This window comes from Pteronotus mesoamericanus, unplaced genomic scaffold (assembly GCF_021234165.1).
Source record: "Pteronotus mesoamericanus isolate MK-2021 breed Mesoamerican mustached bat unplaced genomic scaffold, CSHL_Meso_final scaffold_85, whole genome shotgun sequence".
Taxonomy (NCBI): Eukaryota; Metazoa; Chordata; class Mammalia; order Chiroptera; family Mormoopidae; genus Pteronotus; species Pteronotus mesoamericanus.
In genome coordinates this window covers 59,998,247-60,015,002 of record NW_026555329.1, presented here as the reverse complement: position 1 = coordinate 60,015,002, position 16,756 = coordinate 59,998,247, and the positions used below count along the sequence as shown (strand labels likewise).

General features: G+C 36.2%; 1 protein-coding gene and 2 pseudogenes across 9 annotated transcripts in view; 1 reads left to right on the top strand and 2 right to left on the bottom strand.

The window, feature by feature from the left end:
- The window catches only part of CADPS2 (calcium dependent secretion activator 2), a 561,256-nt gene that overhangs the window by 462,458 nt on the left and 82,042 nt on the right, over nucleotides 1-16,756 (top strand). For all 9 annotated transcript variants that reach the window (XM_054564129.1, XM_054564128.1, XM_054564130.1 and 6 more), the window contains one exon: nucleotides 15,735-15,891. In XM_054564129.1, coding sequence (XP_054420104.1) covers nucleotides 15,735-15,891 — 157 coding nt within the window. The remainder of the gene's footprint in view (nucleotides 1-15,734; nucleotides 15,892-16,756) is intronic.
- On the bottom strand, nucleotides 5,086-5,420 carry LOC129063094 (60S acidic ribosomal protein P1-like; annotated as a pseudogene).
- Nucleotides 11,984-13,131, bottom strand: LOC129062929 (T-complex protein 1 subunit beta-like; annotated as a pseudogene).

The following is a 16,756-nucleotide window of genomic DNA, read 5'->3' as shown; positions in this document are numbered from 1 at the left end:
AGAGTTCATCGGAGAGACCCACAGGGTCCCAGAACATACAAAAACCCACCCACCAAGGAATCAGCACGAGAAGGGCCCAGTTTGCTTGTGGGTAATGGGATGAGAGTTGAGAAAATGGCATAGTTCTCCCTCTGACCCCTCCCCCACATAGAGAGCCACAACGCAACAAAGCGGGTTGCCCTGCCCTGATGAACACATAAGGCTCCACCCCTTACAACACAACAGGAGCACTGCGACAAAGAAATATGGCCCAAATGAAAGAGCAGATCAAAACTCCAGAAAAAATACAACTAAGTGATGAAGAGATAGCCAACTTATCAGATGCAGAGTTCAAAACACTGGTAATCAGGAGGGTCACAGAAATGGTTGAGTATGGTCACAAACTAGAGGAAAAAATGAAAGCTGTGCAAAGTGAAATAAATAAAAATATTCAGGGAACCAACAGTGAAAGAAAGGAAACTAGGGCTCAAATCAATGATTTGGGGCAGAAGGAAGAAATAGACATTCAACCAGAACAAAATGAAGAAATAAGAATCCAAAAAAAATGAGGAGAGGCTTAGGAACCTCTGGAACAAATCTAAACGTTCCAACATCCAAATCATAGGGGTACCAGGAGAAAAGGAAGAGTAAGAAATTGAAAACTTATTTGAAAAAATAATGAAGGAGAACTTCCCCAGTCTGGTACAGGAAATAGACTTCCAGGAGATCCAGGAAGCTCAGAGAGTTCCAAACAGGCTGGGCACAAGGAAGCACACACCAAGGCACATCATCATTGCATTACCCAAGATTAAAGATAAGGAGAGAATCTTAAAAGCAGCAAGAGAAAAGAAAAGAGTTACCTTCAAAGGAGTTCCCATAAGACTCTCAGCTGAGTTCTCAAAAGAAACCTTACAGGCAAGAAGGGGCTGGAAAGAAGCATTCAAAGTCATGAAAGTCAAGGACCTACTTCCAAGATTACTCTATCCAGCAAAGCTATCATTTAGAATAGAAGGGCAGATAAAGTGCATCCCAGATAAGACCAAGTTAAAGGAGTTCATCGTCACCAAGGCCTTATTATCTGAAATGTTAAAGGGACTTATCTAAGAAAAAGAAGATCAAAACTATGAACAGTAAAATGACAACAAACTCACAACTATCAACAACTGAACCTAAAAATGAAAACACACTAAGCAAACAACTAGAACAGGAACAGAATCACAGAAATGGAGATCACATGGAGGGTTATCAGTGGGAAGGGGGAGGGGGAGAAATGGGGGGAAAGGTACAGGGAATAAAAAGCATAAGTGGTAGGTACAAAATAGACAGGGGGAGATTAAAAATAGTATAGGAAATGGAGAAGCCAAAGAACTTGTATGTACAACCTGTGGACATGAACTAAGGGAGGGGGTAATGCTGGAGGGAGGGGGGTGCAGGGCAGAGGGGGATAAAGGGGAGAAAAAAATAGGGCAACTGTAATAGCATAATCAATAAAATATACTTTAAAAAATCATATTTACATACTTCTATCTTGATAGCCAGTGAGATAAACCAACATTTTTTTAAGGGTGGCTGTAGGCTTGGGGTTAGATTACCCTCTGGTCCAACAAATGTGCCTCATTTTAGAAGTTGACCAGCAAGTAAGTGGCTTTCAGATCCCTAAGTTGTAGAGGTGAGATTCCATTTACAGCAATGGCTGTCAAAGGAAATTGCATAAATAGAAATACCACACCAGAAATGTTTGTTAATCATTTATTAATTTGTGAATTTACAGTAATAAGAGCAATACTTTATCCTGACATATGTTTTTGAAGGATTTTCAGTTTTACCATTGCCCTTAGTTATTTCAGTGTTATATTCAAGTATAAACCAAATTAGGGAGAGATTTTGGTAAATCATAATAGTTGTAAAAATTGTTCAATTAGTTTGACAGTATTTCAGTTGTTACCCTGAAGGTTCTAGCTCATTCTACTGACTCCTCAAAGTAGCATAAATATTTCTAGGCTACGGCTCCTCAGCATCATGTAGTGCTGTGTGTGTTTGTGTGTTGGGAGCAGGGATATACCCTGGACACTAAACTGTCTCTAGAGCTTTCAGGATCATCTATAAGATTGCAAACTGATTTTTTTCTTGGGGGAAAAGTAAGCATATAATACATTTAAAAATCAGATTAACTGTCTTTGTTTATTTATGTAGGTGTCCTCCTTTTTGTTTATCCATTTTTATGGATATCCATTTTTATCCATTTTAATGGATAATTAAATTATCCATTTAATTATATTTTGAAAGTAAAAGTAATAAAAAGCCTCGGACCTCAAAGACATGAAAAAAGGCACAAAAAAATAATACCATAGTATATGCCCTGACATGAAAAAAATCAGAAGACGTTACTAGTGGTCCGATGTGCGAAACATAGGTACGTAGGTAGGTAGGTTGGTAGGAGATAGCTAGCTACCTAGCTAGATAGATAGATATACATGCATACATACAAGATGGAGCAAAAGTATGTACACAATTGTGAGTATGAGAAAAACAGTTTATTCTTGTATTATTTAATTATTGTGTTATTTTCCCATCAGAACAACTATAAACCGATTTTGCCCCACCCTGTATATAGTTAATTAAGAAGAGGCTATATGTGTAAAAGCTTGACCTACGCATGCTAGTTGACCTGTTACCTGTAAACAAGATGACTTTGGGCAAGTTATTTAATTTGAGTTTGATAACATAAAATAAAGAAAATTATACCATCTATTAGAAAGGGTTGTATGGAGGATTATGATAACGTATTAAAAGCCCTTAGAACAGTACTAGATACACAGAAACTATTTAGTTCATGTTGACCATTATTATTTTTAAAATATATAAACTTGCATTATAAGATGTACATGAATTGTAGTGTTTCCGTGAATTTGAGTTATTCAGTTCTGTAATTACCGATAATATTTAGGTTTTTTTGGTGTTTTTGTTGTTGTTGTTTACTTTTATGCAGCCAGAGATTTTCATAGTCATTTAATTTTCACAACAACAACTCCAGGGCAAGTATGGTTACTGCCATTTTGCAGATGAGAAAATGGAAGTCCACCCAGGGGATAGATTTGCCCGTGGTTACTCTAGTCACATCACTAAGTTCCAAAGCTCAGTACTCTGCTCCGTTTCAGGGTTCAATCTTACCTGCCACTGTTTTCAACCATATTCAGTAAACACGACTTTCAAAGTATTGTCAGCCTAGCCTGCCTCATATATTGTTTGCACTATACAATGCTTATTTATTGTTCAAAATCTGATAGAAATGAAATTGCTAAAGGATTACAATCAAGTTTTGTTTTGTGTTTCTCTCTCAATCAAATTAAACATTGCCTTCTACCTCTGCCATCGTATTTACACGAATTAGTGGCTTAGCCTTAAAGCCAAGAAAACTATCCCTCAGATCATAATGGCCTTTGATTGGTGTCCTGTGGATGGATGCATTTCTGAGAGGGGTTTTCTCCTCCCTCTTGAAGACTGATGTTTTGGAGCCTCAGGCATGTCTCATGAAGGTGGACCCTAGGGAGGAAATTAGACAGCCCCTCTTCTTACTGTCAACCCAGGGTGGGATGACTGCCACCCAGGGCGGTGGCAAAAAAGGAGAGGAGTTAGGAGTAGAACTGACCCTGTGTTCTCAACCGCCTGTGGCTATTGAATTTTATTTTGAAAGACAGTGGTTGCTTAAAGCTTTCTCTAGCCATCATTAGAACAATAAACATTTATCACAGATTGGTTAACTTTTTTTTTAGGGATAACATTATCAGGAATACAATCTGAGGCATAAATACATATTTTTGCAAAGAATAATGAAAATTTCGAGTTGATGAAAAAATCTTGCCACCCTGATGCTACTCTTCTAAAGAAAGTTATGTTCCATTTGATTTCATTTCCCACTGTGGCACTGTCTTTGGAGTTAACTTTTAAAAGAACTCTGGAAATTTTTCTCAGTCTTGAGACAATCCTGACCTAATTTGAACCTTTCGCAGAGGTATTGGGCGTGAGCTGGAAGTGAGACTTTGCAAATGTCTATCTCTGCAGAACTGCATTCACGGGTTTCTCTCCGGCTGTGCCCAGAGCGAAGACTCTCAGATTCCTGTTTTGAGGCACCTCCACAGCTCTGAAAGGCAGGACAGCTATATGCAATGAAATTGTGTATGCTGTTCTATTTTTACTTTTATATTGTGTGTCATATACCCATTCTATAGATATTTAAATAAAAAGTAGTCAGAGATAATATTTTTAAAGAGCAATAGCTCAATTTAAATAGAGCACTAGTGAAATTCAAATTAAAACAAAGCTGAGATTACCAACAGTTCAACTTATAAACATAGGGCGAGGCATTAAATTGTCCCTAACTCTCAAATCTATTATTCGTATTACACTCTTCCTTTAGTTACATGGCGAAGTTTTTTATTAATATATATTGAACATTATTCTTGTGATGTGTTTTTAAAGAACACTCAAAGTGTCAATATTTTATAATCCGTATTTGTTTTTTGTTTTGTGGTTTGACTCTTTTGTGGTTTAAATCTAATTTACATTTGAGGAAATCAGACAAAATTTTGCAGCCATAAATCTCACACCTTCTTAGAATGGTTTTTTTGTTTTTGTTTTTGTTTTATCTTTTGAATACATTTGTCTCTATTTTCCCCTGCCCTACCCACTCCCACCTCCCACCGTCAATCCTTCCCCACTTTGGCTTTGTCCATGGGTCCTTTGTACATGTTCCTTGATGTGACCCTTCCCCTTCTTTTCCTTGTTTCCTCCCTCCCTCCTTCCCTCTTATCACTGTCGGTTTCTTTTTTCTTTCAATGTTTCTGGTTGTATTTTCCTTGCTAGTTTGTTTTGTTGATTAGGTTCCACTTATAGGTGAGATCATATGGTATTTGTCTTTCACCTCCTGGGTTGTTTCACTTATCATAATGCTCTCCAGTTCCATCCATGCTTTCACGAAGGATAGTAGTTCTTTCTTCCTTTCTGCTGCAAAATAAAAAGCTTCTGCATGGCTAAAGAAAACATCAGCAAAATGTTTTTGTTTTTTTGCCAAGGTCAGCTTTTTATTGAATGTGTTACAAAAGAGGTTTAGTTCAAAAGGTCAAAGCCCATGTCATCAGGAGACTCCTCAAGATCTTCTTTCTCTGCCTCCACTTTCTTCTCCTCAGCTGGGGTAGCAATGGCAGAGGGGGCAGGAGCACCAGCTGCTGGGGCAGGTCCACCAGCCCCTCTGTTGCAGAAGGGGCTCCCGACGTTGACACTGGCCAGAGTCTTTGCAAACAGGCCCGACCATAAAACTTCATTTACACCAGCTGCTTAACTGAGGACATTGATCTTGCCCTCCAACACCGTGACCTCATTCTCATGCAGGATAAGGGCCAAGAAGATGTGAGCGAGCTCCCAGATGGAGTCCATGGTGTGGGTAGACTCTGGGTGACTGCTGCCTAGACTAGCGCCCAGATGAAATGAGGGCCTCACTCCAATGCTGCCTTGGCTTCCTGGAAAGGACTGAGCACCTTAGTCACAGTTGGGGAAAGCCTTAGAAAGTTCTCTGGCTATCATATGATGAATCCTTTTAAAAATTATTAATTTTAATTGGAAGAATAATAAAAATATCTCTGTTACAGAAGTGTAAATGTTTTATAGTTATGCAATTAAAAAGTTTTAACCAAAAGCTAAATTTTGAAAAGAGAAAAGACATAAAAAAATAATTCACTAAGAACTGTATAGAGCCCTTCAACATATGAAAAAATATTTAAACTTATTTATAATTAGAGAAGTTCAAATTAAAACAAAGCTGAGATTACTGTAACCAAAGAAGTCCACATTTTTTTGTGTGTGAGTCTAGGACATGATTATCTTGTATAGTCAAAACTTTGTACCCTTTCACTAATACGACCCTGTTTCACACTCCCCCAGCTATTCTACTTTCTGAAAAATACCTTTCTACTCTCCACTTGTATGAATTTGACTGTTTCAGATTCTTCATGAAAATGGGATCAGGTAGTGTTTGTCCTTCTGTGTCTGGTTTATTTCATTTAGCATAATGTCCATCAACTTTGACAAATTTATGTTCCCTCAAACAGTATACAATCATTCTCTTTTCTCTACATCCTCAACAAACTTCTCTTTTGTTTCTTTTATAATAGCCACTCTACCAGGTGTGAAGTGATCTCTGTGGTTTTGATTTGCATTTGAAAATCAAATTATTACTAATGTTGAGGACCTGTTCATATTCCCATTAGCCGTTAGTCAGTCTTGTTTGGAGAAATGCCTTTTCAGGTTTGGGGGGGCAGTTTTGCCCATATTTTAATCAGGTTGTATGTTTTTTGTTATTGCTTTTGTTTGTTTGCTTTTTGCTATTGACCTATAGGAATTTCTTATATTTTTTTAAGATACTAACCCTTTATAAGATATATTTTTATATTATATTTTATCCCATTCCATGGGTTGCCTTTTCACTTTGCTGTGGAGAAGCTTTTTAGTTTGATTTGATCCTGTTTATTTTCTCTTTTGTTACCTGTGCTTTTGGTGTCATATCCAAGAAATTATTACCAAGGCCAATGTCAAGAAACTTTTTTTCCCCATCTTTTATTCTAGGAATTTCATGGTGTCGGGTCTTATATTTGAGTCTTTGATCCATTTTGAGTTGATTTTTGTGAATGATGTAAAATAAGAGTTCAGTTTCATTATTTTGCATGTGGATACTTAATTTCCTCCGCATCATCCATTAAAGGGACTACCCTTTCCACATTGTGTTTTTTTAGCACCCTTGTCCAAGATTAGTTGTCCATACATGCATAAGTTTATTTCTGGGCTCTCTATTCTGTTCATTGGTGTGTGTATGTGTCCTTTTTTTATGCCAGTAGTGTATTATTTTAATTACCATAGTTTAGTAATATATTCTGAAATCAAGAACAGCTTGGTTATTTTTCAAGGTTATTTTGATGATCTGGGGTCTTTTGTGGTTCCATTGAACTTTAGGATCATGTTTTCTATTTCTGTGAAAAATGCCAGTAGGATTTTGAAAGGGAATGCATTGAATCTGTAGATCATTTGAGGTCATAGGGATATTATAACAATGTATAATTTCCTAGAAATATGCAAGCTATCAAGACTGAATCAAGAAGAAATGGAACACTTGAACAGACCACAAACAAATAAGGAATTTGAATCAGTAATCAGTAACCTCCCAACAAGAAAAAAGCCAGGAGCAATCCTTCTTAAACTCATCTAAAAAATATGGAAGAGGAGACACTTCCAAACTCATTTTATGAAGACAGCATCATCCTGATATCAAATTCAGACAAAGACACTACAAGAAATGCAAATACAAACTACAGGCTAGTATTCTTTATGAATATGGATGCATAAACCCTCAACAAAATATTAGCACATTGACTTCAACAGCATATTGAAAGGATCATAAGTCCATTTGTTAGGATTTATCCTTTTGATGCAAAGATGGCTCAACATACACAAATCAATCAAGGTGATACACCACGTTAACAAAAGAAGATTTAAAACCACCTGATGATCTCAATATATGCAGAAAATCAATTTAATAAAATTTAACACCTTTTTGTGATAAAAAAAATGCTCAACAAGTTAATTATAGAAGGTACTTAACACAGTGAAGATTATATATGAACAGCCCATAGTTATCATCATACTCAATCATGAAAAACTGAAAAAATTCCCTGTGGATCCAGAATTTAACAAAAATGCCTACTTTTATCAGTTGTTTTTTTTTCCCCCCAGCACAGGGTTGGAAATCCTTGACAGAGCAATCAGGCAAGAAAAAGAAATGAAATGCATCCACATTAGAAATGTAGAAGTAAAAAAGTAATAATAATAAAATAAAAATAAAAATAAAAAAAGAAATGTAGAAGTAAAATTCCCTCTGCAAATGATGTGTTCTTGTATGTAGAAAACCATAAGGACTATTTTTTTTAAAAAAACTATTAAAACAAATGAACAAATGTAGCAACAGTGCAAGATGTAAAATCAACACGCAAAATTAGTTGCATTTCTGTACCCAGACAACAAACTATCCAAATAAGAAATTAAGAAATGATCTCATTTACAATAGCAACAAAAAGAATATTGGGTTGGCCATAAAGATAGCTCTAGTAGTAGAGCTTAGTTGTCTTTAACTTCACTCAAAATAATTGTGTTAGATTGTATTGTTATAGCTGCCATACCTGTATGCATTTTTTAAAAACTTACCAAAATTGGTATATTTGTGTGTAGCCATTTTAATTTTGAAAATGGAGGAAAATGTGCAACATTTTCAGCGTATTATGCTTTACTATATCAAGAAAGGTAAAAATGCAACTGAAACCCAAAAAAAGATTTGTTCAGTGTATGGAGAGGGTGCTATGACTGATAGAACATGTCGAAAGTAGTTTGCAAAGTTTCATCCTGGAGATTTCTCACTGGATGATGCTCCATTGTTAGGTATACCAGTTGAAGTTTATAGCGATCAAATTGAGACATTAATTGAGAACAATCAGTGTCATACCACACTGAAGATAGCCAACATACTCAAAATATCCAAATCAATAAAGTTATTGGTGAAAATGAAAAATGTGTCTTGTATTTTATGGAAAAAACTAAATGAACTTTTTGACTAACCCAATAAAATCTTAGGGATAAACTTAACCAAGGAGGTGAAATAATTGTATACTGCGAAGTATAAAATACTGTTGGATGGTGTGGGAGGTGGCAGAGGTGGAAGTGGAGGATGGCCCAGCCCAACAGTTTGAGGAGCTGCTGTGCCTCAGAATCGAGTCCCTCCTTGAGATCCATTTTTGGGCACTATGGGCTCCACCGTGTGATCAAATGAACAACATGATAGCAGAGTTAGCCAAAGAACACCTCCAATTTTCATTTGTAAAGTTGAAAGCTGAAGTTGTTTCTGAAGTATCTGAAAAATAGGAAATTAGTTCTGATCCCACCTTTCTGTTTTTCAAGAATACTCAGCTCTGTGTTTCTGGAAAACTTATAGGAGGACTTGACATAGTTAAGGAGCTGGAAGCATCTGAAAAACTAGATACAATTTGCTCCAAAGCTCCCAGATTAGAGGAAAGGCTCAGAGTACTGACAAATAAAGATTCTGCGATACTCTTTATGAAAGGAAACAAACAGGAAGCAAAGTGTGGATTCAGCAAACAAATTCTGGAAATACTAAATAGCACTGGTGTTGAATATGAGATATTTGATAAATTGGAAGATGAAGAAGTTCAGCAAGGGTTGAAAACGTTCTCCAGATGGCCAACATACCTTCAGCTATGTGTGAAAGGGGAGCTCATTGGAGGGCTGGACATTGTTAAGGAACTGAGAGAAAATGGCTAATTGCTTCTTACTCTGAAAGGAGACAATTAATAAATGTTAAACATGGTGCCAACTAGTGCAGGAAATAATTGGAGCAGCTCTTCAGCCAGTCCTCAGCCACGGAGGAGAAGAAAAGACCTATTCCTCAGCTTCCCTCTGTGTATTCCACAAGGTAGAGCTAAATAAATGCGATAAACATTTTCAAATTCAGTTTTTTTTTAAAGTATCGAACACCGATGAAAAAAATTAAAGCAGTCATAAATAAATGGAAAGACATATGATGTTCATGGATTGGAAACATTCATATTTTCTGGTCCTGGGCTGTTCTTGTTGGGAGGTTTTTTATTGCAAATTCAAATTCCTTATTTGTTTTTGGCCTGTTGAAGTTTTCTGTTTTTTCTTGAGTTAGTCTTGACAGTTTGTATGTGTCTAGGAATTTATCCATTTCTTCTAGGTTGTCCAGTTTTTGTATGTATAATTATTTATAATGGTTTTTATGATCTTTATTTCTGTGGCATCAGTTGTAATGTCTCCTCTTTCATTTATGATTTTATTTGAGCCTCTCCCTTTTTTCTTTGTTACTTTAACTAAAGGTTTATTGATATTGTTTACCTTTAAAAAACCAACTCTTAGTTTCATTGATTTTTTATTTTTTGTTGGTTATTTATTTATGCTCCAATCTTTATTTTCTTTTTTTTTTCCTAACTTCAGACTTAGTTTGTTCTTTTTTGAGTTCCTTGAGCTGTAACATTAGGTTTTTTAATTGAAATCTGTCTTTCTCTTTTTTTTCCTTTTTTGTTTTTTACTATTGGTATTTATTGCTCTAAAGTCTTCTTAGTACTGCATTTACTGCATCCCATAAATTTTGGTATGTTTTATTTTCTTTTTCTTAAAAATTTTATTCATGCATTTTTTAGAGAGAGGGAAAGGGAAGGAGAAAGAGGGAGAGAAACATCAACGTGTGAGAGATAAATCATGTGGTTGCTTATCACACGCCCCCAACTGTGGAGCATGGCTCACAACTCAGGCATGTTCCCTAACTGGGAATCAAAACAGTGACGTTTTAGTTTGCAGGCCAGGGCTCAATCCACTGAGCCAGGGCTGTATGTTTTATTTTCACCTCTGCTTATCTCAAGATATTTTATATTTCCTTTTTGGTTTCTTCTTTGACCCAGTGGTTGTTCAAGAGTGTCTTATTTAATCTTCATGCATTTGTGAATTTTTCTCTTTTCCTTTTGTTATGAGTTCTAATTTTATTACATTGTTGTTGGAAAAATGGTTGGAATGAAATCGATCTTAAATTTGTTAAGACTTTTTTTGTGACTTAGCATGTAGTCTATCCTGGAAAATGTTCTGTGTGTACTTGAGAAGAATATGGCATGTGCTATTGCTGAAAGAAATATTCTGTGTATGTTTGTTAGGTCTATTTGAACTATAGTGTTGTTGAAGTCTGCTATTTCCTTATTTTTTTTTTGTCTGGATGATATGTCTATTATTAAAAGTACAGCATTGAGGTATTCTGTTGTAATTGTTTTGCTGTCTATTTCTCCCTTTAGATCTGTCAAAGTTGGCCCTGTATACATAGGTGCTCTGATGATATATATATATCTCAACAGAATACACACACACACACACACACACACAGAGTGTTCTATCATCCTGGTGAATTTACCCTTTTATCATTATGTAATGAACTTCTTTGTCTCTTGTGGAAATTTTTTTTACTGCTTTGTTTGATGTAAGGATAGCTATCCCTGCTCTCTTTTGGTTATCACTTGCATGGAGTATCTTTTTCTATACCTCTGCTCTCAAACTGTGTGTGTCCTAAAATCTAAAGTGGGTCTCTCATAAGCAACATATAGTAGTATCTTGTTTTATCCACTCAGCCTTTTTCTTTTGATTGAAGAGTTTAGTTGATTTCCATTTAAAGTAAGTATTATTGATAGATAAGGACTTAGCACTGAGCTGGACTCCAGAGCTCTGAACAGTCTACTTTAAACTGATAACAGCTTCAATTGAATCATATACAAAAACCCTACACTTTGTATTTCCCCAACACATACATTATGTTATTGATGTGAGAATTTATTTATTCTATATTGAATATGAATAAACAAAATTTTGTGTTAGTTATTAATACATTTTTAGATTTTATGGTCGGGTAAAAGTGATGTATGCACCATTACAATATTGCATTACTATTTATATGTTTATATATTTACTTTTACTGGTGAGATTTATACTTTCATATACATTTGTGGTTCTGTGTACATTCACATCATTTTGTTTCAATCTGAAGAATTCCCATTAGCATTTTTCGTAAAGTAGATCTAGTGGTGACACACTTGTTCAGTTTTTGCTTGTCTGGGAAATACTTTATCTCTCCTTCACTTTTATTTTTATTTTTTTAATTGTTCAAATTTTTATTTTGATGCACAGTATGAGAAATGGACTTTTAAATCAACTGAATTTTATGGAAAATGAATAACAAATAAATTAGACCCAAGTTAAAATAAAACATCAGCTAAATGTCCAAACTTCAGGATATAAGAACCACAGATAAACTTTGATACCACAGTCTTAAGAAGTCAAAGTCTTTCAAACAGCATTGCTATGAACTGGTGCAGAGCATAACAGTATATAGGAATGCTTAACAGGGATGGTGATCAGGGACACGTTTCCATGGTGCTGCTTTGATAATGTCCACATGTAGAATCACCTCTTCTGCAACAGCTGTACTTTGAAGAACTTGTCACTTCAATTGGTAACTTTCTGTTATACCCAAGTGTTGTCATACTGCCAATACTACCTTCCTTCACATCCAGTCCAGCAGTTGTATTGCCTTCACTATGGGCAGCTCAGAGCTGTGCCACCAGATCTTCACTGTCATAGCCTGCATTGTCAGCTATTTTAGTGGCAGTATTGTCAGTGCTTTAGCATAAGACCCCATGGCAACAGCTTCTTTACCTGGTGTTTTGCTGGCAAGTTGTGTCACAGCATGAGCCATCAGCATCTCAGAATAGTCTTCTCAATAAACTTGTAGAATCCTTCATAGTTTGGGCAAGAACACAAAGAACATCATGCAAAGATCTTTCTGTTTCATCTAAAATTTGTTGACTGGTACCATGAGGAACAATAGTGTGAGATTCTCTAAGGGCTACCCCAGAAAAGTGAAGGAGCTTGTCTTCCCCAATCATAACTTCCTTAATAAGCTTGCAACTTCTAAGCTTGATTGGTTCTGGGTGACCAAAGGTAGAGGCAACTTCACCACTGTGACAAGAGACAGGCATTTCACATGTGCAAAATTTACATGTCCAACGGCCATAACACCAGCAGCACCCAGGAGCTTTTTGGGATAATTATAAATTAATTGCTTATTAATAAAGCAGTTTATCCCATGCTTAAGAATACGTTCATTTTTTTCCTTCATTTTTTCCTTTTTTGCATGTTCTATTTTGGCAACCTTTGTTGTAGAATCAACTATTGCACCAGAACTAAATATCTTTATTTTGTCTGTATCCATACCAGTATTTGTAATAAGAACTTCAGGATTCTCAATATGCTTTGGTTGACTTGTCCAATTTTTTTATCCAACAGAAAGCTGTTAACTAAATAGGAATCTGCCAGACTTCCTCCTAGCTTCTCAATGCTGTGAATTTCCTCCAGATTATCAGAGCCTTTCAATCTGAGAACAGCTTCTACAGCTAATTTAGTAAAGGGATCTTTGTGATGAGTAAAAAGTTTTGAGGGACATGTTGTTCCTGCAATGTTCATTAAATCGTAAAGGACAGTTTCATTTCATTTTTAAAGTATAGTATTCTTGGTTGGCAGGAGTTTTTTTAGAACTTTTTATATATCTTTTAAAAAATATTTTGTTTCTTTTTAGAGAGAGGAGAAAAGAGGGAAAAAGAGAGGGAGAGAAACACCAATGTGCTCTAACTGGGAATTGGAATAGAACCAGTGACATTTCACTTTGTGTGGGTGATGCCCAACCAACTGAGCCACCAGTCAGGGCAGCAATTTTGTATGTTTCTTACCGCTACTTGCAAACCTTCAAGATTTCTGCTGAGAAGTCTGCTCATAGCCTTATTGGGGAGGAGTTCCCTTGTATATGATGAGTCACTTTTCTCTGCTTCTTTCAAAATCATCTCTTTGTCTTTGACTTTTGGCAATTTAATTATAATGTGTCTCCTTGTAGACCTCTTTAGGTCCAGCCGTTTGGTGTCCTTTGGGCTTCATGAATCTGGATGTCCATTTTCCTATCCAGATTTGGGAAGTTTAAGCCACTCTTTCTTTAAATAAGCTTTCTTCGCCTTTCTCATTCTCCTCTTTCTGGGACTGCCATAATAGATACCATTTGTTTTCTTAGACATGCCCCCATTAAGTCCCACAGGCTTTCTTCACTTTTTTAATTCTTTTTTCCTTTTGTTACTGTAACTGGTTAACTTCAAATTGCTTGTTTTCAAGTTCTTTGATTCTTTATCTCAATGTTTAAATCTGCTGTAGAAGTTCTCTGTTGAATTTTTCAATCATTATATTCCTCAGATCAAGAATATTTAGTTTTCTAAGGTATCTGTCAGACTTAACATTTTCCTCATGTATTGTTTTTCTGATATAATTTTCTTCTCTCTGTGTATTCACTTGTAACTCACTGAGCTTAAAATTATTTTTCAACACTTTCAGGCAGCTAGCTCATAGATCTCCATTTCTTTGAGATTGGTTACTGAAACTTTATTTTGTTCCTTTGTTGATGTCAAGTTTCTTTCATCCTTCATGATCCTGGTAGCCTGGCCTTGGTGTCTGCATATTGGAAGAACAGTCACCTCTTCCATCCTTTACAGACTTGCTTCTGCAGAGAAAACCCTTCACCAGTCAGGTGAACCAGAGTTTCGTGGTGCGCTGGCTGCGGGGGCCATGGACAGGCGGGCCTGCTGCCAGTGCCCATAGGTTGGCTGGGCTGCTGCTGGTTCTCAGCATCAGGCAAGCTTCATGCTGTGGTCTATAATCAAGCCACATTATTTTCAAGAACTTTCTAAAAACTAAATATTATTTTTACCCATTTAAACAGCATAAATTTTTTAAAATGATTATTGCTATTACCTAAAAGGCATTAGAAAATGCCTGGTTGAGTATAAAATCTAATTTAAGATCAGACATTAAAATATTCCTAACTGTAGTCATAGATGCAATGCTAAGACCTGTGAAATAAATGGGTATCAGAGAGACTATTTAGGAGAACCTAATTCACAGTGAAGAGTCAGGAAATCTCTATGAAAGTGTATTTTAGCTTTTGACCTTAGATTTCGTTTTTAATTTTGTATATATATATTTATTTCTAGAGAGAAGGGATGGGAGGGAGGAAAAGGGAGATAAACATTGATGTGAAAGAGAAACATTGATAGGTTGCCTCTCATACACATGCCCCAAATGGGGACAAACCTGCAATCTAGGCATGAGCCCTGACCAGGAATCAAACCCACGACCTTTCATTTTATGGGACAACACCCAACTAACTGAGCCACACCAGTCAGGGCTAGACCTTAGATTTATTTTTAAAAATACTACAAATAAAGAATAATAATTTTTAAATGTGTGAAGAAATTATATAGATATATATATTTAAATAATAAGCATCAATGAATAAAATGTTAAATCTGAAGTACAATTAAAATGTACACTGACCTCCTTGACTGGTGTGGCTCAGTGGGTTGGGCAGCCTCCTGCAAAACAAAAAGTTGCCAGTTCGATTCCTGGTCAGGGCACATGCCTGGATTGTGGGCCAGGTCCTCAGTTGGGGGACAACTAATGGATATTTCTCTCAGACATTGATGTTTCTCTCCTTGTCTTTCTCCCTGCCTTTCCCTCTCTCTAAAAATAAATAAAATGAAATCGTTTTTAAAAAGTATTTGTAATCTATTCAAAAAATACTTGTTTAATTTAGAACATTTGAAAAATATATAAAACAAAAAGGAAAATTCATTATATCTCATAATTTAAGTATAACTACTATGAATGTTTTGGTGTCATGTCCAATATTTCTCTTTTGTGAAAAGATGTATTAAACATTTGGTTTCATACTCTGCAATATTCTACTACAAGTTCACTTTTTAAAAATTTTTATTTATTTCTAGAGAGACAGGAAGGGAAGGAGGGAGAGAAACATCAATGTGTGGCAGCCCCTTGCACGCCCCCTACTGGAAACCTAACCACAAACCAGGCATATGCCCTGACTGGGAGTTGAACCAGCGACCCTTTGGTTCACAGGCTGGCAATCAATCCACTGAGCCACACCAGTCAGGGCTACAACTGCACTTTTAATGACATGTATTCAAGGGACACAGTAGTTGTATATATTTCTAACAAGTAATCTATTTTTACAATATTTCTTTATCCTTTAACAGGCATTTGCCTGGTGGCCGGATTTATTGGCAGAGCATGCAGAGAAGTTTTGGGCTTTATTCACAGTGGATATGGATACTGCACTGGAGGCTCAGCCACAAGACTCCTGGGATAGTTTTCCTCTTTTCCAACTGCTTAATAATTTCCTCAGAAATGACAGTAAGCACTTGCATTTGCTTTAGTCTATGAAATGGGGCGGGGTGAGAGAATGTTGTGTGTGCAAATGTGGATTTACAGAACTCTTGCTACTGCATAACAAGTTGACGTAGATAACATTAATGTTTTCTCTTCCTCCCTGGATCTGGAGAAACCAGCGACACTACCACCTTGCTCCTCTGGCCCCCGGAGTTCCACTTATTCCTACCCTCCTGCCTCCACTGAGAACTGATAGCATAGACTCCCTCTCACTGTACCTTGTAAATAAAAAAATTTTCAAAGGTTAACATTTCTAAAGCACTTGAGAATACTTAGAGCTCTGAAAGACACCTTAGAAATTTACCATTATTCTTGAAATCATGATATGTTAAGGCTTCTATTAGTATGCATTATGATAATATTGTTTTCTGAAAGGGACTCTGCAGAAGCGAGTGTAATATTGCTATATGGTTTGGCTCACTTAGTATTTAGAAGTTAAAGAGGTTGCATAATTTCTCTGTTGAGATTTTTTTTCCAAAGCAATATAACTTTTATAATTATTTTGGTACATGGTCTTCTAGCAAATAGTACAAGCCTAGTTTTTCATCAAAATTTTAGGGAGGTGTTTCTTAACATACAGATTCCTGGGCCTTTTGTATAATGATTCTTAAAACCCCCATTTGATAGCTATTGAGAGGCTTGCTTCAACACTTGCAGTAATCACAAGGTCACTAATTACTTATTTTGTAAAATTCTTCCCATTGTAGACCAGGTTGAGCTCTGCGCCTCCTAAACTCTGGTTCTGACTTGTTCTACTTGATCAGTGTAACAGCCTTCTTCTACTGTGCATTTTCTTCTCTAAGCCATTATTCTCAAGCCATTCAACTGG